Raw genomic sequence first — 19,396 nt, 5'->3', positions numbered from 1 at the left:
GAATACTTAATGTGCAGTCTCCTCAAAGACAAATTTAAAAGCATTTATCATGCAGACCAGTTAAGATTGATCTACTCCCATGAGAAAAGTACGATGCCATAGACTAAAGAATGAAAGAACTAAAAAAAGTCATGAGGCATAGATAAAGTTCCATTCATTCAATTTCCTCTCCTCCCAATTCTTTACCTAAAGAAACTACCCAAGAAAAGCAAATACACAAATCTATGCCTAAAGTGACTATAAACCACATCATCAATTAGTTACTGACAGCCATCATCACTTAACATGTGATGAATAGAAAGAGCAAAGTGACTGCATAATGTCAATCCACACTAAACAGTGCATAATCGGTTTTCTGTGTGATGCTTACTTGACCATCCTTGGGAGAACATTAAACAGAAGAACAAATCTCAACTAAATACTCATTTAGCGTTGATTATCTCCTCTGAACCCTCTTTGTTCTGGAGGGGCATAATGTTGATTATCTCCTCCGAAGCCTCTTTCCTCTGGAGGTCCATAACCTCTCTGGTCTCTTTGAGGAAAATGATTTCCTTGCTCTCCTTGATTGTAATTAGCCTGATATTGAGGTCTTGAGTCTTGTCTGCCACTCTGGGAATTATCCCATCTCCCTGGGCTGCTACCTAGAGGTATTTGATGCCTAGGATCCCCAGTTCCTTGAGGCCCATAATTCTGTTGAGGTGAAAAGCTTGGCTGAGGGCCATGATTCCATTGAGAAGGAACATTCTGAGGTGCACTGTAACTCTGCTGAGGCAATGGATTTTGTGGCCGCCCATAGTTTTGCTGTGGAGGACTCTGTGGTGCGCTGTAAATCTGTTGAGGTGGCGGAGAATACTGTTGCGAACCATAGTTCTGCTGGGGTGGAGGATATCTTGGTTGGCCATAGTTTTGTTGGGGAGGAGGACCTTGTGCTGCACCATAGTTCTGCTGGGGTGGAGGACCTTGTGCTGCACCATAGTTCTGCTGGGCTGGAGCACCTTGTGGTGGCCCAAAGTTCTGCTGAGATGGACTCTGCGGTGGGCCATAATTGCCTTGTTGAAACTGTGGGCCTCTTCGAGGCCTGTTACTAGGCCGTGATGGTCTTTGAAACTGTGGAGGAGGAGGTCTCTCAATAATTTCCCCATTGATATATTTGTCACCTGATTTTAATAGCACGAGAGAAGCAAACCCACAAGGGAAACCACAATAAAATTCAAGATAATAACTTTAAAACATAATCATGGTTTTTAAATGCTAATCAAAAATAACATTCAAACCTCCATATTCCTTGTTTACTGGATCAATATAGGAATCAGGGAGTACAAACACAACACCTGGCAGGCCTGATTGCAGACAGAAGCTCTATATTAAAACCAAAAATAAATTTATCGTTGCTCAGAAGGAAAGATACAACATCATATACACTCACCTTCAAACTTCTTTGACGTTTCCTCTGAACACAAGACCTGAAAACCATTGTAAGTTGTTGTGCTCAAGGCATAAATCTTTTTCTTAGCCTCTTCCACACTGTATCATTTAAACAATACGAAGCCACAAAGCAACAAAGTCTTAAGTCAATGATAGGAAGTTCCACCTGATTCGATATCACATTCAACCAAATATTTACTTAAAGGCAGTTAAGTTGGAAAAAACAAGAGATAATTTATTCTATTAATATCACAAATCATACCAATTAGTGATATACAAGAGAAGAAAATATCTTCCAAACACAATAATGCTGAGACTACTATGCAGGCAGTAATAGGAATAATCAAAAGAGTGAAAGACAGCAACAGAATCAATTATATACCAACTAACTTAGAGCTATCTGATAGGACCCTTATCTATGATAAGTTGATAACTCAAAGCTTCCAAGTTCCAATGTATATTGCATTCAAGATATGATTTCGGGTAATACTTCTTCGGCTTTCTTATTGACTGCATACTAACAACTGACATCAGAACCAACTCCAACAAAGTACTTGAGGGAAATGATCATCATTATTATTATTTCAAATACATGTTTTTCCACTTTGAAGCAAACTTGATCTATCTAAACAGAGAGCTCGTCTGACCAAAGATCTTATACCTACATCATTCAATAATTGCAGCTCTTTAAGTTCTAATATATATTGCATTCAAGATATGATTTGGGGTAAAACTTCTTTGGCTTTCTTATTTGACTGCATATTAACAACTGACATCAGAACCAACACCAACAAAGTATCAGAGGGAAATGATCATCATTATTATTTCAAATACAATATCTTTCCACTTTGAAGCCAACTTGATCTATCTAAACAGCGAGCTCAGCTCACCAAAGATCTTATAACTACATCATTCAATAATTACAGCTCTTCAATGAATATATTAATCTTCGGCAGAAATTAAAAGTGTTCAGCCAGAAGATATAACAACAATCTTATTTAACTCAATAGCTTTCAAGCTTATCGAATCATCCTGTACCTACAACATCAAATAATTCCACCTACTTAACGGGTATATATCAAGCATGTAAATACAGAGACTTACTAAAATTAAATTTGACCAGACAGAACATGACTTCCGAAAATAACATATAAAATGCACAATAATAGAAATTGGCTGACCTTCCAAAGACTTTAGCAGCAGTCTGCACATAAGTCTCAATCATCTCTTCCCTGGTGAGTTGTGTATCTTTAGGAAAATCGATTGTAATAAGCCAATGTTCATAATCACATCCTTCGAAGAGGATCGTATCCGGACCAATTTCATCATCAGCGGGGTTCCGGTTCCGGTCAAATCTCGAGGACTGTGAAACTGCAGATGACCTAAATAGCCTCGACGATTGGTACGGAAACTGAAGAAGCTTAGTAGACGAATTGCTAATTTGGGAGAATGATGGAGGAATTGAAGAAAGAGGATTTGGTTGACGGAATGTTTGAGTGAAAATGGAAGAGGAAACAGAGAGTGCTCGCCGGAGACGGAGACCGTACAGCGCCATCGAAGATGGGTAGGTTCTGAACTTAGGGTTTAGGGTTTAAGAATTGAAATAGAAATAGAGAAGAGAGAGAAGCTTAGGATTGTCATTTGGGAATTTTGAGACTTGGTACTGAAATTCGAGTTATTTTCATTTCGCACCCCTAATGTATGCATCAGTTTCATTTGCACCTCACCTTTTGCTTCCTTTATTTATATATTTTTATTTTATGAATTTTACTACCTTTTATTTTCCCTATGCATCACATTTTTTAGTTGTACCAATTTATGCAACTTCCTTTGTACCTACTCTTGAAAAATTATTAAACATTGGAATAATACCTTTTAAGGCGCTATAGAGTGGTATTAGCTATCGATTGTTTCATGACAATCAATAGATTTCTCACGTTCGAGTTCCATGCTTGGTACTAGCTTTAAAAGTAAGATTTTCAGAGTTGAGTGTAATTAAGAAATATTTAAGTTCTTCCAATAGGAATAATAGACATAAGAATCCAGTTTCATCATTATTTTTCTATACTAATTGTCTATACGTATAAGCTAGTCTATATTGTTATTATAAAATACGAATTCTAAAGTGAAATGTTGATCGACTGAAAAAAGCTCCACAATTTCAATAGGTGAAAAATATATGTGATGTGTTAATGGACTTTTTATACTCCTTAAGAATCAAATTATTTCTTCAAATAGATAATTTTCATGTCACACAAAATTGTAACCCCAATAATCTAATGGGATCCTCCTACACCAATATTAGACTTTGAAACCAAATATTCATTGACTTCCTCCCCTAAATTGTTGTTCACTTTTAGTGCAAAAATAAGAAATACAGGTTCTTGCCAACGCTTCTCTACGGCTAGCTAGTTGTTGTTCTCAATGTGTTTTCCGCCATTCAAATTGATATTTATGGAAATCACAAGACTATTGTGATAGTGTGATCCATGTATCATTGTTGGCACTACGGCAGTTCCTATGTTCATCGGATTGTTTTTGACTTTATATTGTTAAACAGAAATTACGTTTCTTAATCCCTTTAGGAACGCTACATTTTTGTGTGCAATTGTGTCATACTGTTTTCTTTTAATTAGTTCGCTTCGTCTCGACACCTTTCATGATATCATGTCACTCACTCCATGTGATCTCATCTTTGCTGCAAATTAGTAGACAACAAACTCTCACACTATATTACTAAATTGTCAACTGAATATTTAGATTTTGTTGGGAAAAAGAAATCCTATCCTAATTCTAAGACTCATGAGGATTTGCTTAGAGATAGAGAAGAAGGGTGAAGAAGAAGAAGAAGAAGAAGAAGATGACCTAGAAGTAGTCGTGTATTCTGCCCACAGAAAAGTTAAGGGTCCTTTGGATGAGTTTATGATAAGATAAATTATATAGTTAGTGAGTTAGGTGGGAGGAATAAATAATTCTGTTATTGCATATGCAAGTCTGTACATATACATGTACAAAGCAATGAATAAGACACACATCGAATTTTTCAATTAGATTTCTTCTTCAATTTCGTACATGGTATCAGAGCAATAAGCTCGATCTAACAGTCGAAACATCAAATCCATTTACATCAGATTCATCATCTAATCAGTAACCTAAAATGCCTGAAACAACAACCACATCTACTGGTGATACGAGTAATGCTGCAAAACTAGTCAGCTATGATATCAATCACCCTTATCATCTCAATAACTCTGATTCACCTGGAATGACTCTAGTCAACACTGTGTTTGATGGAAGAGGATACCCAAGGTGAAGGAGATCTATCTCCTATCTTTGTCAGACAAGAAGAAACTTGGTTTCATCAATGGAGCATGTCAATCTCTAGATCTGAAATCTCCATACCATGAACAATGTAGTTGTGTAAATGACATGATCATCTCTTGTATCCTAAATGCTCTCTCAAAGAATATTGCAGACAGTGTGATATACTCCAAAACTGCAAAAGAGCTTTGGAACAGCCTGGAGCAGAGATTTGGGAGATCAAATGGAGCCAAGCTTTATCATCTACAGAAGGAGTTATCAGGTTTAGTACAGGAAAACAATGACATTGCAGGATACTTCACTAAGCCCAAACGACTGTGGGATGAATTAGATGCTTTAAATGTTATCATATGTTGTCCATGTGTTTGTGTTTGTAAAGGAAAGAAAAAGTTGAATAAGTCTCTTGAGGATCAGAGATTGATCCAATTCCTAATGGGATTAAATGACATCTATGCACAAGCAAGAGGAAATATCCTCATGATGAACTATTTGCCTAGCATAGATATTGCTTATTCACTTCTCTTGCAAGATAAAAATCAAAGAGAAGTTTATGCAAATGCACATTTTTATTCTGAATCAATATTACTCATGGCAGCTGGAGAGGCCAAGCAATATAATGTACAACTTCTAACTGATTTTGCAGCTTTTATGATCACAGGACAAGGGAAGAATTATTAGAAATTTAGAAACCAAACACAAAGAGGAGCAACCATAGCACCAAATATAACAACTGAGGGCAAAAATTTGTTAAACCTCAGCAAAGGTTTAAAGGGAAAAGGAAGTACAATCCAAATGTGTCTTGTACTTATTGTAGAAAAACAGGACATACACAAAAGGACTGCTACATAATTATTGAATTTTCAGAAGATTTTGAGTTCACCAATCACAAAGGTTATCAGAATCAAATTAAAGGAAATGCAGTCCTAACACACGAGGAACGTGAGAATTCAGCAGGATAAAGTACTGAGCTCAACAACAGTAATTTTGGACAGCAACTCAGCAAGGAATAAATTGCAGAAATGATGTACATATATAAGCAGGCAAAGTTAGCACATGCAATAAATACATGAATCAATGCTAATTCAGTTACTGGTATTATTCTAAAATACTTAGGTTCAGTGTTTACTAGTCTAAAATCAGACACTTGAATCATTGATTCAGATGCGTCAGAGCATATGTGTTTTGAACCTAATTCTTTCCTATTTCTAACTCCACTTCCTATACCTTTGAATATCAGTTTATCTAATTCTTTCAAGGTGATTGTTACTCATATATGGAGTATTTCTATTCTGCCATTTCATATCCTGAACACTATGTTACTTGTTCCGGATTTCAAATATAACTTATTGTCAGTTAATAGGTCTTGTGTTCAGATCAAGTATGATTTCCTATTCACATCTATTGGGTGTGTGTTGCATGGCCTTTTAATAGACAGTTCACAAGTTTTTGGTGAAGTTAGAAAGAGACTCTACTTATTGGAGCCAAGTAGTGTTGAGTCTAAGGGGATATTCAGTAGTAATGTACTTTCAATTCCAAAAGGAAGAAATTCCATTTCAGAGTCTGTTTCCTTTTCTAGTCCAGTTCAAGTTATTGCTACTCCTGATATTGAACTTTGGCATGTAAGATTGGGACACCTCCTATTTTCAGCAATGAATCATTTAGATTTTCTTCATTGTAAGTCAAATTCTAAGTTTATCTGTGATGTTTGTCATAAGGCTAAGCAAACGAGGAATCCTTTTTTTCTGTCAGTAGCATAAAATCTAAGCATATTTTTGAACTTATAAATGTAGACACATGGGGGCCTTATAAGTCAAATACTTACAATGGATTCAAATATTTCCTTACTATAGTAGATGACTATAGTAGAGGAACATGGACATTTTATTAAGTGCAAAAGGTAATATTTTTCCTATGCTTAAATCTTTTCTGTTTATGGTTGAAAGGCAATTCAATGTGAAAGTCATAATGATAGGATCTAACAATGCATTAGAATTGGGAAAAGGTACACAAGAGGCAGGTTTCCTAGCTTCAGAAGGAATTCTGCACCAACTATCTAGTGTAGCAACTTCTCAACAGAAAGGAATTGTTGAGAGGAAGCATAGATACCTCTTAGAGATTGAAAGAGGGTTAATGTTTCAATCCAAGCTACATATGTCATATTGGGGTGAATCTATCCTAACTTCCACACATCTTATTAATAGGATGCCTTCTAGTGTTCTTAAAGGAAAGACACCATATGAGGTTTTATTTCAAGAGAAACCCAAGTATGATCATTTAAGGAATTTTGGATGCCTCTGTTATGCTTATACAGTAGCCCAGGGAAGAGACAAGTTTGATGATAGGGCAACAACTTGTGTTTTGCTTGGTTATCCCTTATCATCATAAGGGATATAAGCTATTAGAATTGTCCACAGAAAGAGTATTTGTGCAAAGGGATGTGAAATTTCATGAATCACACTTTCCTTTTGTTGAAACCAGCACATCACATCACCCTATATTCCCAAGCTTAACATTTACTACAGAACCTACCTATTCACCTTCATCACATGATCAATCCTCACCCATCTCTTTAGAACCTAAAGTTTCTGATATTTTCTCCTCACCATCACCAAATTCTTCATACACTCTTTCTCATCACCAATTGTCTACTAGCCCAGTTCCTTTTCAATTTATCCCAGATACACCACACACTAGCTCACCTGTTTCTATACCACTGAGAAAGTTAGGAAGAGTTTCCAATCAACCAGCCTACTTGAAAGATTATATATGTAGTAACATTATGTTCACAAATGTAGCAGCAACTTGTTTCACTCAACCAAGTAAGCCTCGGGAATTTTTTTTTTCTTGTCACCCAACAATCAACATGTGCTGCAATCCCTCTCTACTATCACAGAACCTAACAATTTTGGACAGGTTTGTCAATATCTATGTTGGATAGAAGCTATGAATTCAGAGATTAAAGCTCTAGAAGATAACCACACATGGGATGTTGTTGAATTACCTAAAGGGAAAAGAGCTCTACCTTGAAAATGGGTATACAAGGTAAAATATTTGTCAGATGAAAGGATTGAAAGGTTGAAAGAAAGGCTGGTGGTCAGGGGGATATCCAAAGAGAAGGAATATATTATAGTGAGAATTTTTCACTAGTGGTGAAAATGACAACCATAAGGTATTTACTCACTATTGCAGCCAAAAGAGACTGGAATGTGTGTCAATTGGATGTCAACAATGCATTTTCGCATGGTGATCTACAAGAGGAAGTGTACATGAGGTTTCCAACAGGTTTAACACCTCCTAGTCCTAAGCATATTTGTTTACTAAGGAAGTCATTGTATAGTTTAAAGCAAGCTTCCAGGCAATGGTATGCTAGGCTTGTAGGAGCTTTGAATTTTAAGGGGTGTTCTTCATCATTAAATGATTGCTTACTATTCTTTAAACACAGAGGAAACCTGATTTCTATTGTATCTGTCTATGTAGATGCCATACTGCTTATTGGAGATGACTTGGAAGAAATTCAACATATAAAGACATACATTATTTTTTAGGGATGAAAAGGTTTAATTGTAAGCTAAAAGAGATTTACCTTGGATATGCTGCAGGAATTTGATGTCTCCCATTTGTCTCGAGTCAGTTCTCCTCTTGATCATTCTTCCATGTTTCAAGCTGATGATGGTCATCCTTTGCAATATTCAGCAGTATTTCGTCATCTAGTTGGAAAGTTGAACTATCTCACTAGCACTCGCCCGAACCTTTCTTTTGCGGTCCTTACCCTCAGTCAATACATGCAAAGACCCTGTAAGTCTCATTTCTCTACTGCCTTACGAGTGCTCAAATATTTGAGCTCTGATCCAGGTCAAGGAATTCTTCTCTCAGCAGAATACTCATTCTCCTTGCTTGCATTTTGCGATGCTGATTGGGCCTCTTACAAGGATTCTAGGAGGTATGTTAGTGGATTCTTCATCATACTAGGAGGAGCACTCATTTCCTAGAAATCAAAGAAATAAGTGTCGATCTCTCTATCTTCTGCAGAGGCAGAATATAGATCTATGAGAAGAGTAATTGCTGAACTTACATGGTTAGTTCGACTCCTTGAAGATCTCTCTGCACCAGTAAGTCTTCCCATAACTCTTCACTCTGACAGCAAGGCAGCCATTCACATCGCCTGTAACCCTGTCTTCCACGAACGCACAAAACATGTCGAGATTGACTGTCATTTTGTGCATCAACAGTTCCTTTCCGGTTTAATTACCCTTTCTTTTGTTCCATCTAAAGACCAACTGGCGCATTTCTTCACAAAGCCACTTTCTGGGGTTTCTCACTCCGAAATTTTGAGCAAGTTAGGGGTCACAAAGTTACCCTCCAACTTGAGGGGATGTTGGGAAGAAGAAACCCTATCCTAATTCTAAGACTCATGGAGATTTGCTTAGAGATAGAGAAGAAGGGTGAAGAAGAAGAAGACCAAGAAGTAGTCATGTATTCTGCCCACAGAAAAGTTAAGGGTCCTTTGGATGAGTTTATGATAAGATAAATTATATAGTTAGTGAGTTAGGTGGGAGGAATAAATATTTCTGTTATTGCATATGCAAGTATGTACATATACATGTACAAAGCAATGAATAAGACACACATCAAATTTTCCAATTAGATTTCTTCAATTTCGTACAGATTTTCTTATGAACGAATTATAATTTTGTTTCTCTTGTTCCATTTACTAAGTAAAGTTTTTGGGCAGGACTTACTGTGATATCCACTTTCCGGGTTATAAAATGGCTGATGTGATGCACCTGAAATTGCTTGCTGATAGCAACATTTGCTCTTCATATTCTTTGTTGATTACTGGATTAGTTTCTCTGATCAATGTTGCTATTGAAGTATTCACTCCCATTGACTATTTTTGATTAAAATAAGTAGATGATAAGTTCAGATCGGTCTCCATAAAATCTTGACTAGACAAGTTTTAAGGATGCTCAGTTTCTTACATAATAGTCTTATTTCTGTTAATAAGACGACAAGCACGTAGGAAAGAAACAATGATATTTGATGAAAGTAATCTAGGTCCTGGTATTTTGGGCATTGTGGTAATCATGTGATTATGGTGCCACATTTAATGGTTGAACAACTTTCTACAGCTATTCAGTTATTCTGCAACTATTTTTGTTGGTTTGAATTTGGAACTTTTACATGATCGAATTACATACGGATCCGAAGATGCTTATTATTTTCAACGAAACCAAAAGGAACGTTACGAGTAAAACATTTATATAGTTCAAGGTCGTCATTCTTTCTAGATCATCAAACTATTTAGCCAATTAAAGTTTAAAGGCTGCGTTAAGACATTAAATTGTATTCCACACTTAATTCATTGGATTTAAGAATGGTATTCTAGTTGTGATTAAGATTCTCACATTAAATTGGAATCAACGTTATCCCACAATCTTATACGAAAACATAATTGGTCATGGGGACAGATGGAAGTAAGAGACATTGATCGATTCAACTTAACCTCGATATGAAAAGGAACGAAGACTGACCAAAACGAAGAAAAGGGGAAAAAGAGCGAAGAATACGGTAAAAGCCCGCAATCGAGCTAAAGGCACTTTTTCCTTTTAATATTGAGATCATAATGCCTCACTCTTCATGAAGTATAAAAAGACAAATTAAGAACTCACTAACAGGTCTTTCTAGTCCCCCGACGCGTATCTATCTAATCTCGTCCCTGAATTTTAGGTGGATGATGATGCTTCACCCCTAGAACTATGGTTTGATATACACATCTTTCATTATGTAAGAATACATCAAAATTCACACTAAAGTTCTCTTTGAACTAATTAAACTTATCTTTTCAGAGTTTTGTGTCGTGTTTCCAGCTCATTTACCCTGGACTAGTTCTTTCTTCATAATGAATCAGTGGCATCGGTCAAGGCTTACGCTACAATGATCTTTCCCCTGATAAATTCAATTTCTTGGCCAAATGTATCATATAAGAGTTCAAAGCACTTCATTTCATCTTATAAGGTCACAAGGTATGGTTGGTAATCATGACCATCCAGAATCATTAATAGTTCAAGAACGTTGAGATTGATGTGCGATATAAGAACATCTTATGCACATGATTAGTTGCTTATGAAAGATGACATTCTAGAAAATTCGAGATACCAAAACAACAGAGAACGAGAAGACGGACCTCATGGACCTCAGCATACTGAGATTTCTGCTCGAAAAGGACTTCCCTAGTTATCTTTTCCTCTTGAGCCTCTGAAAGTTGGGCTTTATGGACTGGCTCGAAACAATGGCTTTAGGGTCAGTAATGCCACGTCCAAAGGGGATCAGAGGCTTCTTAACTGAAGAGCTTGACACTGTAGGGGAAGCTGCTTTTCTTTGCAGCTGCTTCGGTACCTCCAGCCTTTCAAGGATTCGTGAAGTTTTGTCATCAAGTTTTCCAGTAGTTTTAGGGGGAGATGAGGAAACCTCTTTATCCAACTTTGGCTTGGAGATACAAGTGGGAGAAGACATCTTTGGAATCTCTAATACAACTAGCTGTTCCCATTCTTCAGTAATTCTAGTACCAATTTTACCATCAGTCGTTTTACTATCCATCATGTTGTCTTCTATAACCAACAAATTGTTGGCTTGATCTGATAAGTCCTCTATCATAGGGTCTTGCAGGGCTATGTTTGTTGCTGTCACCGGTTCTTTAGCCTTAGCAGGTATTGCCCTGATAGTCAATCTTTTAAGATGAAAGTCCATGACAAGCCAAGAAAATATTGAAAAGAAGTAATTAAACTCAATGCCTATATAAAGCTGATTTACACGTGATCAGCACGGATGGTGATTAGCAGATCAGACAGCTCGGGCTAAAGCTAAAGCTCGGAAGCTAATTTTTTCCAGAGTTGAGAACTAATGAAATTTGTTGTGAATCTTATTAAAGCAAATAGCTCCTGATCGAAGTAGATGACTCCTTCCATCACCTAACAAAATCAACTATAAAACAGCATAGATTCTTCGCTAAAAATTAGAATGTGCTATAGTTAACCCAGATCAGGAGCATGGAACAAAGGTTAAGAAGTGCTTGAGAAGACACCAATTGAACCAACTAGCTATATTGATCCCCTATAAATAACTAAGAAAGGCAACAAGTTCCTAAAACATTTATATTAACCAGTGGCACTTAAATGGACACTATGGAGTAATCAACAATACACATCAGCAACTTAGTGCGGTTTTCAGACCACCAGAAAAACTTTCACGTCAACTATTGACAGAAAATGAAAAGGGATGAACTTCAAGAAAAAACCAATCCATAGATCATACGGAAAAGGTCCAAATATGCCCTTGTACTATACGAAATTGAGCACATTTGCCCTTCGTTAATACTTTAGCTCAAATATGCCCTTACCGTCACATAGTTGGTCCATATATGCCCTTAGAGTTATACAGTTGGCTCATATATGCCCTTTTCGAAACGGAATCCACCCAAACTAATTAGGTATTTCGTTAATTGTATTAAAGTGTATTACAAATACTATTTCCTTTTTATTAGCACTTTTTTCCTTTACCTTTCTCTTTTCTTTCTTCTTTTTTCTTTTCTTCCCTTTTTTTTTCCTTTTTCTTTCTCTCTTATTCTATTTCCTCCATTACTGATGTCTTCTCCATTTTCGTCATCAATTTCACTTGACAAAACTCATGAATTCCAATTACTAAGAAAATTCTCCCATAAGAATGTTTTTATAGATCATATGTTTGTCAATTTTTTAATTTTTACTGAACATATATTTAGTTCTAAAAAAATTTAACAAAGTAAGATTGAAGTAATATTAATGTAACAAAAAACCCGAAAAATCCAACAAAATCGAACAATCCAAACCGATATAATTGGTTTGGTTTGGTTTTGATAAAAACCGAGCCAACCCGTTCCTTGTACACCCCTAATTTACATAGTTAATAAAAAAAATAGAAAATGTCCAGCTGAAAAAAGATGAAAAAGGACTAACTCAAATTTATAACACTACAACTTGAACTCTAGGCTTTTAATCATTAAATTATCTTTCTGGAAACAATTTAAATATTTTGGTCTTTTGAGTATTGTTAAAGGTTGAGATGTTTTTATTATTTTAAAGTTTAAACCATAATTTTTGGAACAATTTAATTTCGTTTATTTAGAGGGCCAGTGAAATTGGAACTTGATTACCTTATGGGAGATTTTTCTTAGTAATTGGAATTTATGAGTTTTGTCAAGTGAAATTGGTGACAAAAATGGAGAAGACATCAGTAATGGAGGAAACGGATAAGGGAGAAAGAAAAAGAAAAAAAAAAAAAGAAAAGAAAAAAGAAGAAAGAAAAGAGAAAGGTAAAGAAAAAAAGTACTAATAAAAAGAAAATAGTGTTTGTAATAATACACTTTAATACAATTAACGAAAGAACTAATTAGTTTGGGTGAATTCCGTTTCGAAAAGGGCATATATGGGCCAACTGTGTAACTCTAAGGGCATATATGGACCAACTATGTGACGGTAAAGGCATATTTGAGCTAAAGTATTAACGAAGGGCAAATGTGCTCAATTTCGTATAGTACAAGGGCATATTTGGGCATTTGACCTAGATCATATAGCTGACCAGTGACCGGTGAAATATATTTTTATAGCAGATAAAGAAAAACACTACAGGAAAGAAAAGAAGTTACCCAAATTGTAGGCTCTCTTTGACAAGCAAGTTTAGTCTTTGATGGAAGCCTCTTTTGTGCTGAACTGGATCATAATTTCTTAATTCGATCTGGAATAACAAAGAGCATCAGAACTTAATCCGGAGAAGTACCAAAAATGACCTTCCTCTATGCACCAAGGAAGAACACTCAGCCTTTTCTTTATACCTAGCAAAGTGCAAACGGTTTAGAGATAAAGCTACATTATCATTAATGATGAGAATGTGAAACTGCAAATCCTTGAGAAAGATAAATTAAGATCCAGCTTATAGAGCTTCATGAATTTATTAATGAATGCTGGTTCATCTTTCATCTCATTAATGCATCTAATTTGGTCTTGCTCCCAGTAAGAAACGAAGATGTATTGGAAGAATCAAATAAAAGAACAGGAATAGAATTTCCCTAATGAAACAGACCTTAAGCAAAGAGACCTGCAGAGAATTTTCAATATCCTCGGTGACTGGGGTGCAAGCGATATTACTGATGTCAGGGACAGGCAAGGCTTCCTCTGATCCAGCAAGCCGCTGAAAATACTTATACAGTGACATCACATAATAAAGAGTAGAAAAAAATATTGCAGGATAGCTGGATGCATTAAAACAAGAATAATCAAGGGGTTGTTGGAAGAAAGAAATATCTTCACTGCCGGTTATAATTTGTTGACAGATTGGACTTTAGGGCCAAAAGGAAAACATAAAAACATTAAAGGAAAGAAACAACAACAATAATAATAGCTTATTGCACGTTCTCGTTGGTCGCATATTCTTGTCTAGACCTACAAGGGATTCTGTCGCATGAAATTTTTTAAGAAAAATGAGAAGGAAATAAAGCACTAATTTTTTATCAAAATGAAGAGAGATAGATGTTGTTGACTTCTTTTTAGTAGGAAAATAAAGGCTCAGATGTGAGAGGGACTACATACTTACTCTGAGAATCATTACTCCTTTCTCTGAAGGTAAAAGAATATAATAGCACAGGAAGGACGTTTGCTTCGCAGTTTCTACATTAGAATTTGATGAACAAACCAAACCCTGGTCAAGGGAATGCAGAACACCACACAGCACTTGAAAAACTGCCAAATCACAGAGCCAGATCATCATCTCTTCATGAAAAGTATTCTCAGTTTAATTTCAGCGACTATTTGAACATTTTATAAGTTGGGCAAGGTTATGCAGTATATAGTATGGGAAGGCATGGCAGCAATGAATAATGATAGGCCTTCTGCTTACGTTTAGAATTTAGCTCTGATTTATCAGTATCATCCAACTCAGACAAAGCTGGGGTAACAATGTAGGAAGTACCTAAAATAATCCCTGTTAAGAAACAGAAGCTGATATTGAGTGTAGATCACCAGTCATGAGCAAGAGGTAACAAATGCATGTTGAATTAAGTGCCAAACTGATGACTCAGTCAGCATCATGAGAATTTCCAATTGTGTTCCGGGGGGTGTTAGTTAGTTGTTAATGTAAATAAGCATACTTGTATTATAGTTAAGGTACATCAATAATATAATTTTCCGAGTTATTAATTCTCACAAGTGCAAAGAGAGGGCATCGGTATAAGTTTTGTCTTTGTTAGGACTTTGATTTCTCATAGCTAATATATTTTCAACTGGGACCAGACATTAACAATAGAATGCAAAATTTAACACAGAAAGCTTTTTATTTTCATCCAAACTTACCTTCATCAAGCGATCTCAAGTTAGTTCTTTCAATAACATCGAAGTTAATTGGTAAAGGAACTTTCTGAAGGTCCCGGCAACACTGGAAAGAGGGCATATAGAGGATTGTATGTTCTCCTATCTTCACAGAGCTCTCAACCAAATCAAGTGCTCCAAGCTCAACTCCAGTTACTGGGCAAGAAGACTTATCTGTCCGGATCATTTTTGAGTTGTCAAATGGAATGCCATGACACCTGCATGACTGTTAAAGGAGCAACAATTCTAAGAAACTTCACGTGAGACTTACTGCTCACTACAAGAAAATAAAAGATGTATACTCTTGGACACCCAGGGGGAATAAAAATGGTTTACTGATGCAATTAATGGTAGGGATATCTATAACATTCACTGTAAAACTAGCTTATAACAGTTCGCGAAGATGTGTATTTTATTGCGACCAATAAACTTTATGAGTATACCTTACAAGGAACGAATTCATCGATTATCTGGTTGAAAGATGTGCGCAAGTTGCAGGATATCTGGTTTGTTGAACCTAAAAGATTGCTCTTGAAGACAAAACGAGCCTGTAATTGTTCTTCCAAGTCCTCCTTCAGTTCCTGAAACCATTTCTTTACCAAGCCAGACAAAGCATGTGCATCTGCAGATCTATTTGTTATAAATAACAAGAAGAGAAAACTTGATTCTTCCTAGGAATTATACAAAGATGTTAGGGGCCAACAAGTGTACTCATTCATTGAACAAAATTAAGGACATTTAACCTTTATGATTCAAATTTTTTACAACCAGTCAAGGACATTTGACCTTTATTTCCATCAACAGAAAATTTAACCTCTTTGAATACATAAATGTTTTAGCTGCTTTAAACATTGCATGAACAAGGATCCAAAGACATACGAAGGATGCAAAGAACCACACATGGAGAAGGAGAACTTGTCACAGATTCATTTTGAACTACATGCTACAACCAGGAAGAACATAATTGGCATTTCTAAAGTCTAATATCAGGAAACTCACTTCCTACAGACTGAAAGGATTTTTAAACAAAATGATCTCTACGGTAACTCAGGAAACAGAGTCGATTCTAAGAATCTGTTATATAAACCAATAAAGATAGGCCTTGCTCAACTAGACAATTTATTACATTTACCCACGACAAGATCAAGATGAACTAAATCATAAAATGAAAATCACGGTGAACAAATAGGTTTTAAGTATCATTCTAAGGACTCCTACACAGAAGGATTAAGGAGTGTCCCTAACCTGGAATATAGTTTTGAAATGAGCAGTTCTCGAGATCACCAATCTGCTTCAAGAATTTGTTAATACTTCCAGGAGTATCAGCAAGATGACTTGAATTTTGCTCCAAGAAAATAAACTCTATGGAAACACAGTTATCTGCTGCATCCTGTCAGTAAAACCACCACTTTTTTCAACTTGAAGCTTGCAGTTCAAAAGGTTTAGAAACTGAACAATTAAGACATCTAATCATCCGTCCAAAATCTGGAGGATAAAGTAGAACAGATAATGATATGAATGCAGAGAGTAGATGCATCACCATGAGAGCCTTTTTGGTAGCAGAGTTCAGGCTTTCAAATATGCAGGAACTAATCAAAATCACCTTTCTCGTAATATCTTTATTATGACCTCCCCATGAGTACAAAACTTTGTCATTTAGGATACTGCAAAGTTTCAAATCTGCAAGCGCCAAATGGTGACCACACCAATGGTAACAAGAGTGATCAAATCAAATTAAGCATAAGCATGAAGCAGAACAACAACTTGAATGAATTTAAATTTTTTGAAATCAATAAAAATTCACGTAAAAATTACCGCTGCAACATAGAGCTCCAGAACTGTTGAAATCAGGCAAAAAGGCATCGGAAGGCAAATTGCTCACTGCATGGTGGAAATCACGGAGATTGAAGTTGCCTCGTGGACTATAAGCTATCTTAAGCTGTGTATAACATCACTTATCAGTTCAGGAGTATTATTACAAGTTTACCAGGTAAAAATAGCAGTAATACGCATTTCAGCCTACAAATGAATATAGGGACCGAAGCATTTAAATATTCGAGCTAAAAATAGAGAAGAGATTATATTTACTTCATCGGTGCGTGAGATTCGATTTTTGAATACATAGCACAGTCCGATGCGATCGGGCAAAGGTTTTGATCTCGAACTGTCTGTACTACTACTTGGAGACGATATCGAGTAGAAATTGGCGAGCTGTAACATCGACTGGCGGAGAAGAGAATATCGGTCAAAATTATTATTTTAAATATGCGAATTCAAGTGAAATTCGAAGAGAATGAAACAAAACAACGCAATGCTTTGCACCAGCAAATCAGTCAACAGATTCAATTGCTGTATATAATTGTTCATGAGTAAATGCATGTGGATATATCACCTGCTTCAAATCGCGAAGCAATGGAGCTGATAAGCTCCGCAAATCCAATACGAAGCAAAGTCACCATTTTCTCTCTCTCTCTCTCTCTCTCTCTCTCTCTCTCTCTCTCTCTCTCTCTCTCTCTCTCTCTCTCTCTCTCTCTTTGTCACGCTAAGTGCTCTTCCCTCCCGCTCTCGCTTATAAACTGATTTTGGCGCCTTCTATCACGCCATTCGGCCTGGGTTTGGGTTTTGACGTTGCATTTCCTTAAATAATAAAATGACTGGATCTTTTTGATGAAGTTCTTTTTTTTTCTTCAAATCGTTTGAATAAAGTCCATGTGATCAAAATAGTGACTTTTAGACGAGAAACGGTTTAATATTTGTTTGTTTCAAATTCGCCCTCCTTATTTACACAATTACACCAAACAATTGAATATAGGACATGTGTCTTTTGTATACACACATGGTTAAGTGTTATATATTCTCATTTTATTTAATTTTTAATTGTTAAGGTTAAATTATTTTATTTCAAATGATCAGAGAATTGATTTTAAGTTTTTTCCTTTTGGAAAGTTCAAAAGAATCAGTAAAGACAAAATTATTGTTATGGCTTTAAATAAAATTAATACATTAAAATCCACTAAATATTCTCAGATGAAACCAATATGTGTTGCAACCATGAAGGAAGATATATAAAAGGTAAGCTTTAAAGATTAAAGTTCTTGTCATAATCCTGTCCATTCAATCAGTCGAAGGATAAATCAATCAACTAGGCTTCAGCAAATATACAAATATGAGTTTGAAAAATAAAGCACTATCAAAAGTAAGTTAAATAGAGTATCAAATTTGAAAGAAAAGTTTATTTATGATCAGGAGTCCAGTAAAGATTATTATCTACTGGGGTCATAGCAACATTAGAATAGAATTTCCTACAAAAAGATTGCAATTTGCAACATGATTTTAAGCTGAATTAGTTTACACCGTTATCAAAGCAAATAAAGTTCTGATGATCAGGCTTTGAGGAAACTTCTGTTGTGTGCTCATTTGGAGCAGTAAGAATTTCAGATATGAACTTTATCAAAGAGCAAAGACCACCCAAGAAGTTATGATCAATGACACCTCTTCCTTCTATAACATGAGCAAAATCAATCAACTTGATTATTGCACCTGGATTCCGTCCTACCGATGCATGTTCTTTGTCAAACATCATCAGAATTGAGCAAGAATAAAAATGGTACATCGTTTGATCCTCAAACCATGCTTTCAACTCTAGCAACTGCGATAAAATGCCAGTAGAACCGCCATATACAGTTGCTGCAAAGGAACAATCTGGTTCCAAGTCTGAGTCAGTCGCCGCGTTAGAAGAAACAAACTTTTTCAGGATTAACTTGACTTCCTCTGCAGAAAGGTTTTGAATTGAAGTCCTTTCAGGTTTCCAGTAACCTGATTCTTTATTTCCATATATTTGTATCCCCGATAACCTGAATCCTAAGGGAAGGCTCGATGTCTCTACATCCTTTTTCAAGCACTTTTGCATATACTCCTCAGTTGATTGTGGTGCCCAGGTTCTTGAACCAATTTTAATATCCACTATTGACGGATTGACTCGACCTAGAACAAGATCATGTAAAACTAAGTGGTACTTCAAGCCAGATCCATCGGATGCCTCTATGAGCTGAGTGCCATAAAAGATAGGGAAGAATTTGGAGATGTGTTCTGGGATCTTAGTGTTGGAAGAGAATGATTCGTAGAATTTAACCTCATTGGACCCTCGTTCATCGCCTTGGAGAGGCTTGTAGAAACGTCCTGATTCATCCACGAGCGGACCAAGCTTCCCATTGCCTGCTTGGTGTCCTGCAACTTGGTGCGGAGGAATCTTAAGC

The 19,396-nt window shown here is 36.1% G+C and overlaps 2 protein-coding genes across 2 annotated transcripts; both read right to left on the bottom strand.

The window, feature by feature from the left end:
• Positions 1-80: 80 nt before the first annotated feature.
• On the bottom strand, positions 81-3,079 carry LOC107774417 (multiple organellar RNA editing factor 1, mitochondrial). Its single transcript, XM_016593942.2, has 4 exons — positions 2,607-3,079; positions 1,427-1,524; positions 1,275-1,340; positions 81-1,157 (listed from the first exon to the last, which is right to left on the bottom strand). Exons 1-4 carry the CDS (start codon positions 2,978-2,980, stop codon positions 427-429), a joined length of 1,269 nt encoding a protein of 422 aa, XP_016449428.1. The 5' UTR covers positions 2,981-3,079; the 3' UTR covers positions 81-426.
• A 7,643-nt stretch (positions 3,080-10,722) lies between these two features.
• Positions 10,723-17,586, bottom strand: LOC107774421 (uncharacterized; the record flags this gene model as incomplete). The annotated part of the gene is made up of 12 exons (XM_016593947.2): positions 10,723-11,461; positions 13,427-13,515; positions 13,861-13,968; positions 14,371-14,516; positions 14,674-14,757; positions 15,126-15,366; positions 15,584-15,762; positions 16,386-16,530; positions 16,681-16,820; positions 16,956-17,079; positions 17,229-17,363; positions 17,533-17,586. Coding segments are annotated over 12 exons (1,926 nt in total), but the record flags the coding sequence as incomplete, so codon positions are not given.
• Positions 17,587-19,396: the final 1,810 nt, after the last annotated feature.

Source organism: Nicotiana tabacum, chromosome 4 (genome assembly GCF_000715075.1).
Source record: "Nicotiana tabacum cultivar K326 chromosome 4, ASM71507v2, whole genome shotgun sequence".
NCBI classification, from domain to species: domain Eukaryota; kingdom Viridiplantae; phylum Streptophyta; class Magnoliopsida; order Solanales; family Solanaceae; genus Nicotiana; species Nicotiana tabacum.
This window is presented reverse-complemented; position numbering and strand designations above follow the sequence as displayed.

Excerpts from the sequence above, each read along its gene's own strand:
- LOC107774417 (XM_016593942.2), bottom strand. The coding sequence starts at position 2,980 with ATGGCGCTGTACGGTCTCCGTCTCCGGCGAGCACTCTCTGTTTCCTCT. Across the intron at positions 1,525-2,606 it reads GCTGCTAAAGTCTTTGGAAG|TGTGGAAGAGGCTAAGAAAA; the intron begins GTCAGCCAATTT and ends TAAATGATACAG. Across the intron at positions 1,158-1,274 it reads AGTAAACAAGGAATATGGAG|GTGACAAATATATCAATGGG; the intron begins GTTTGAATGTTA and ends TATTAAAATCAG.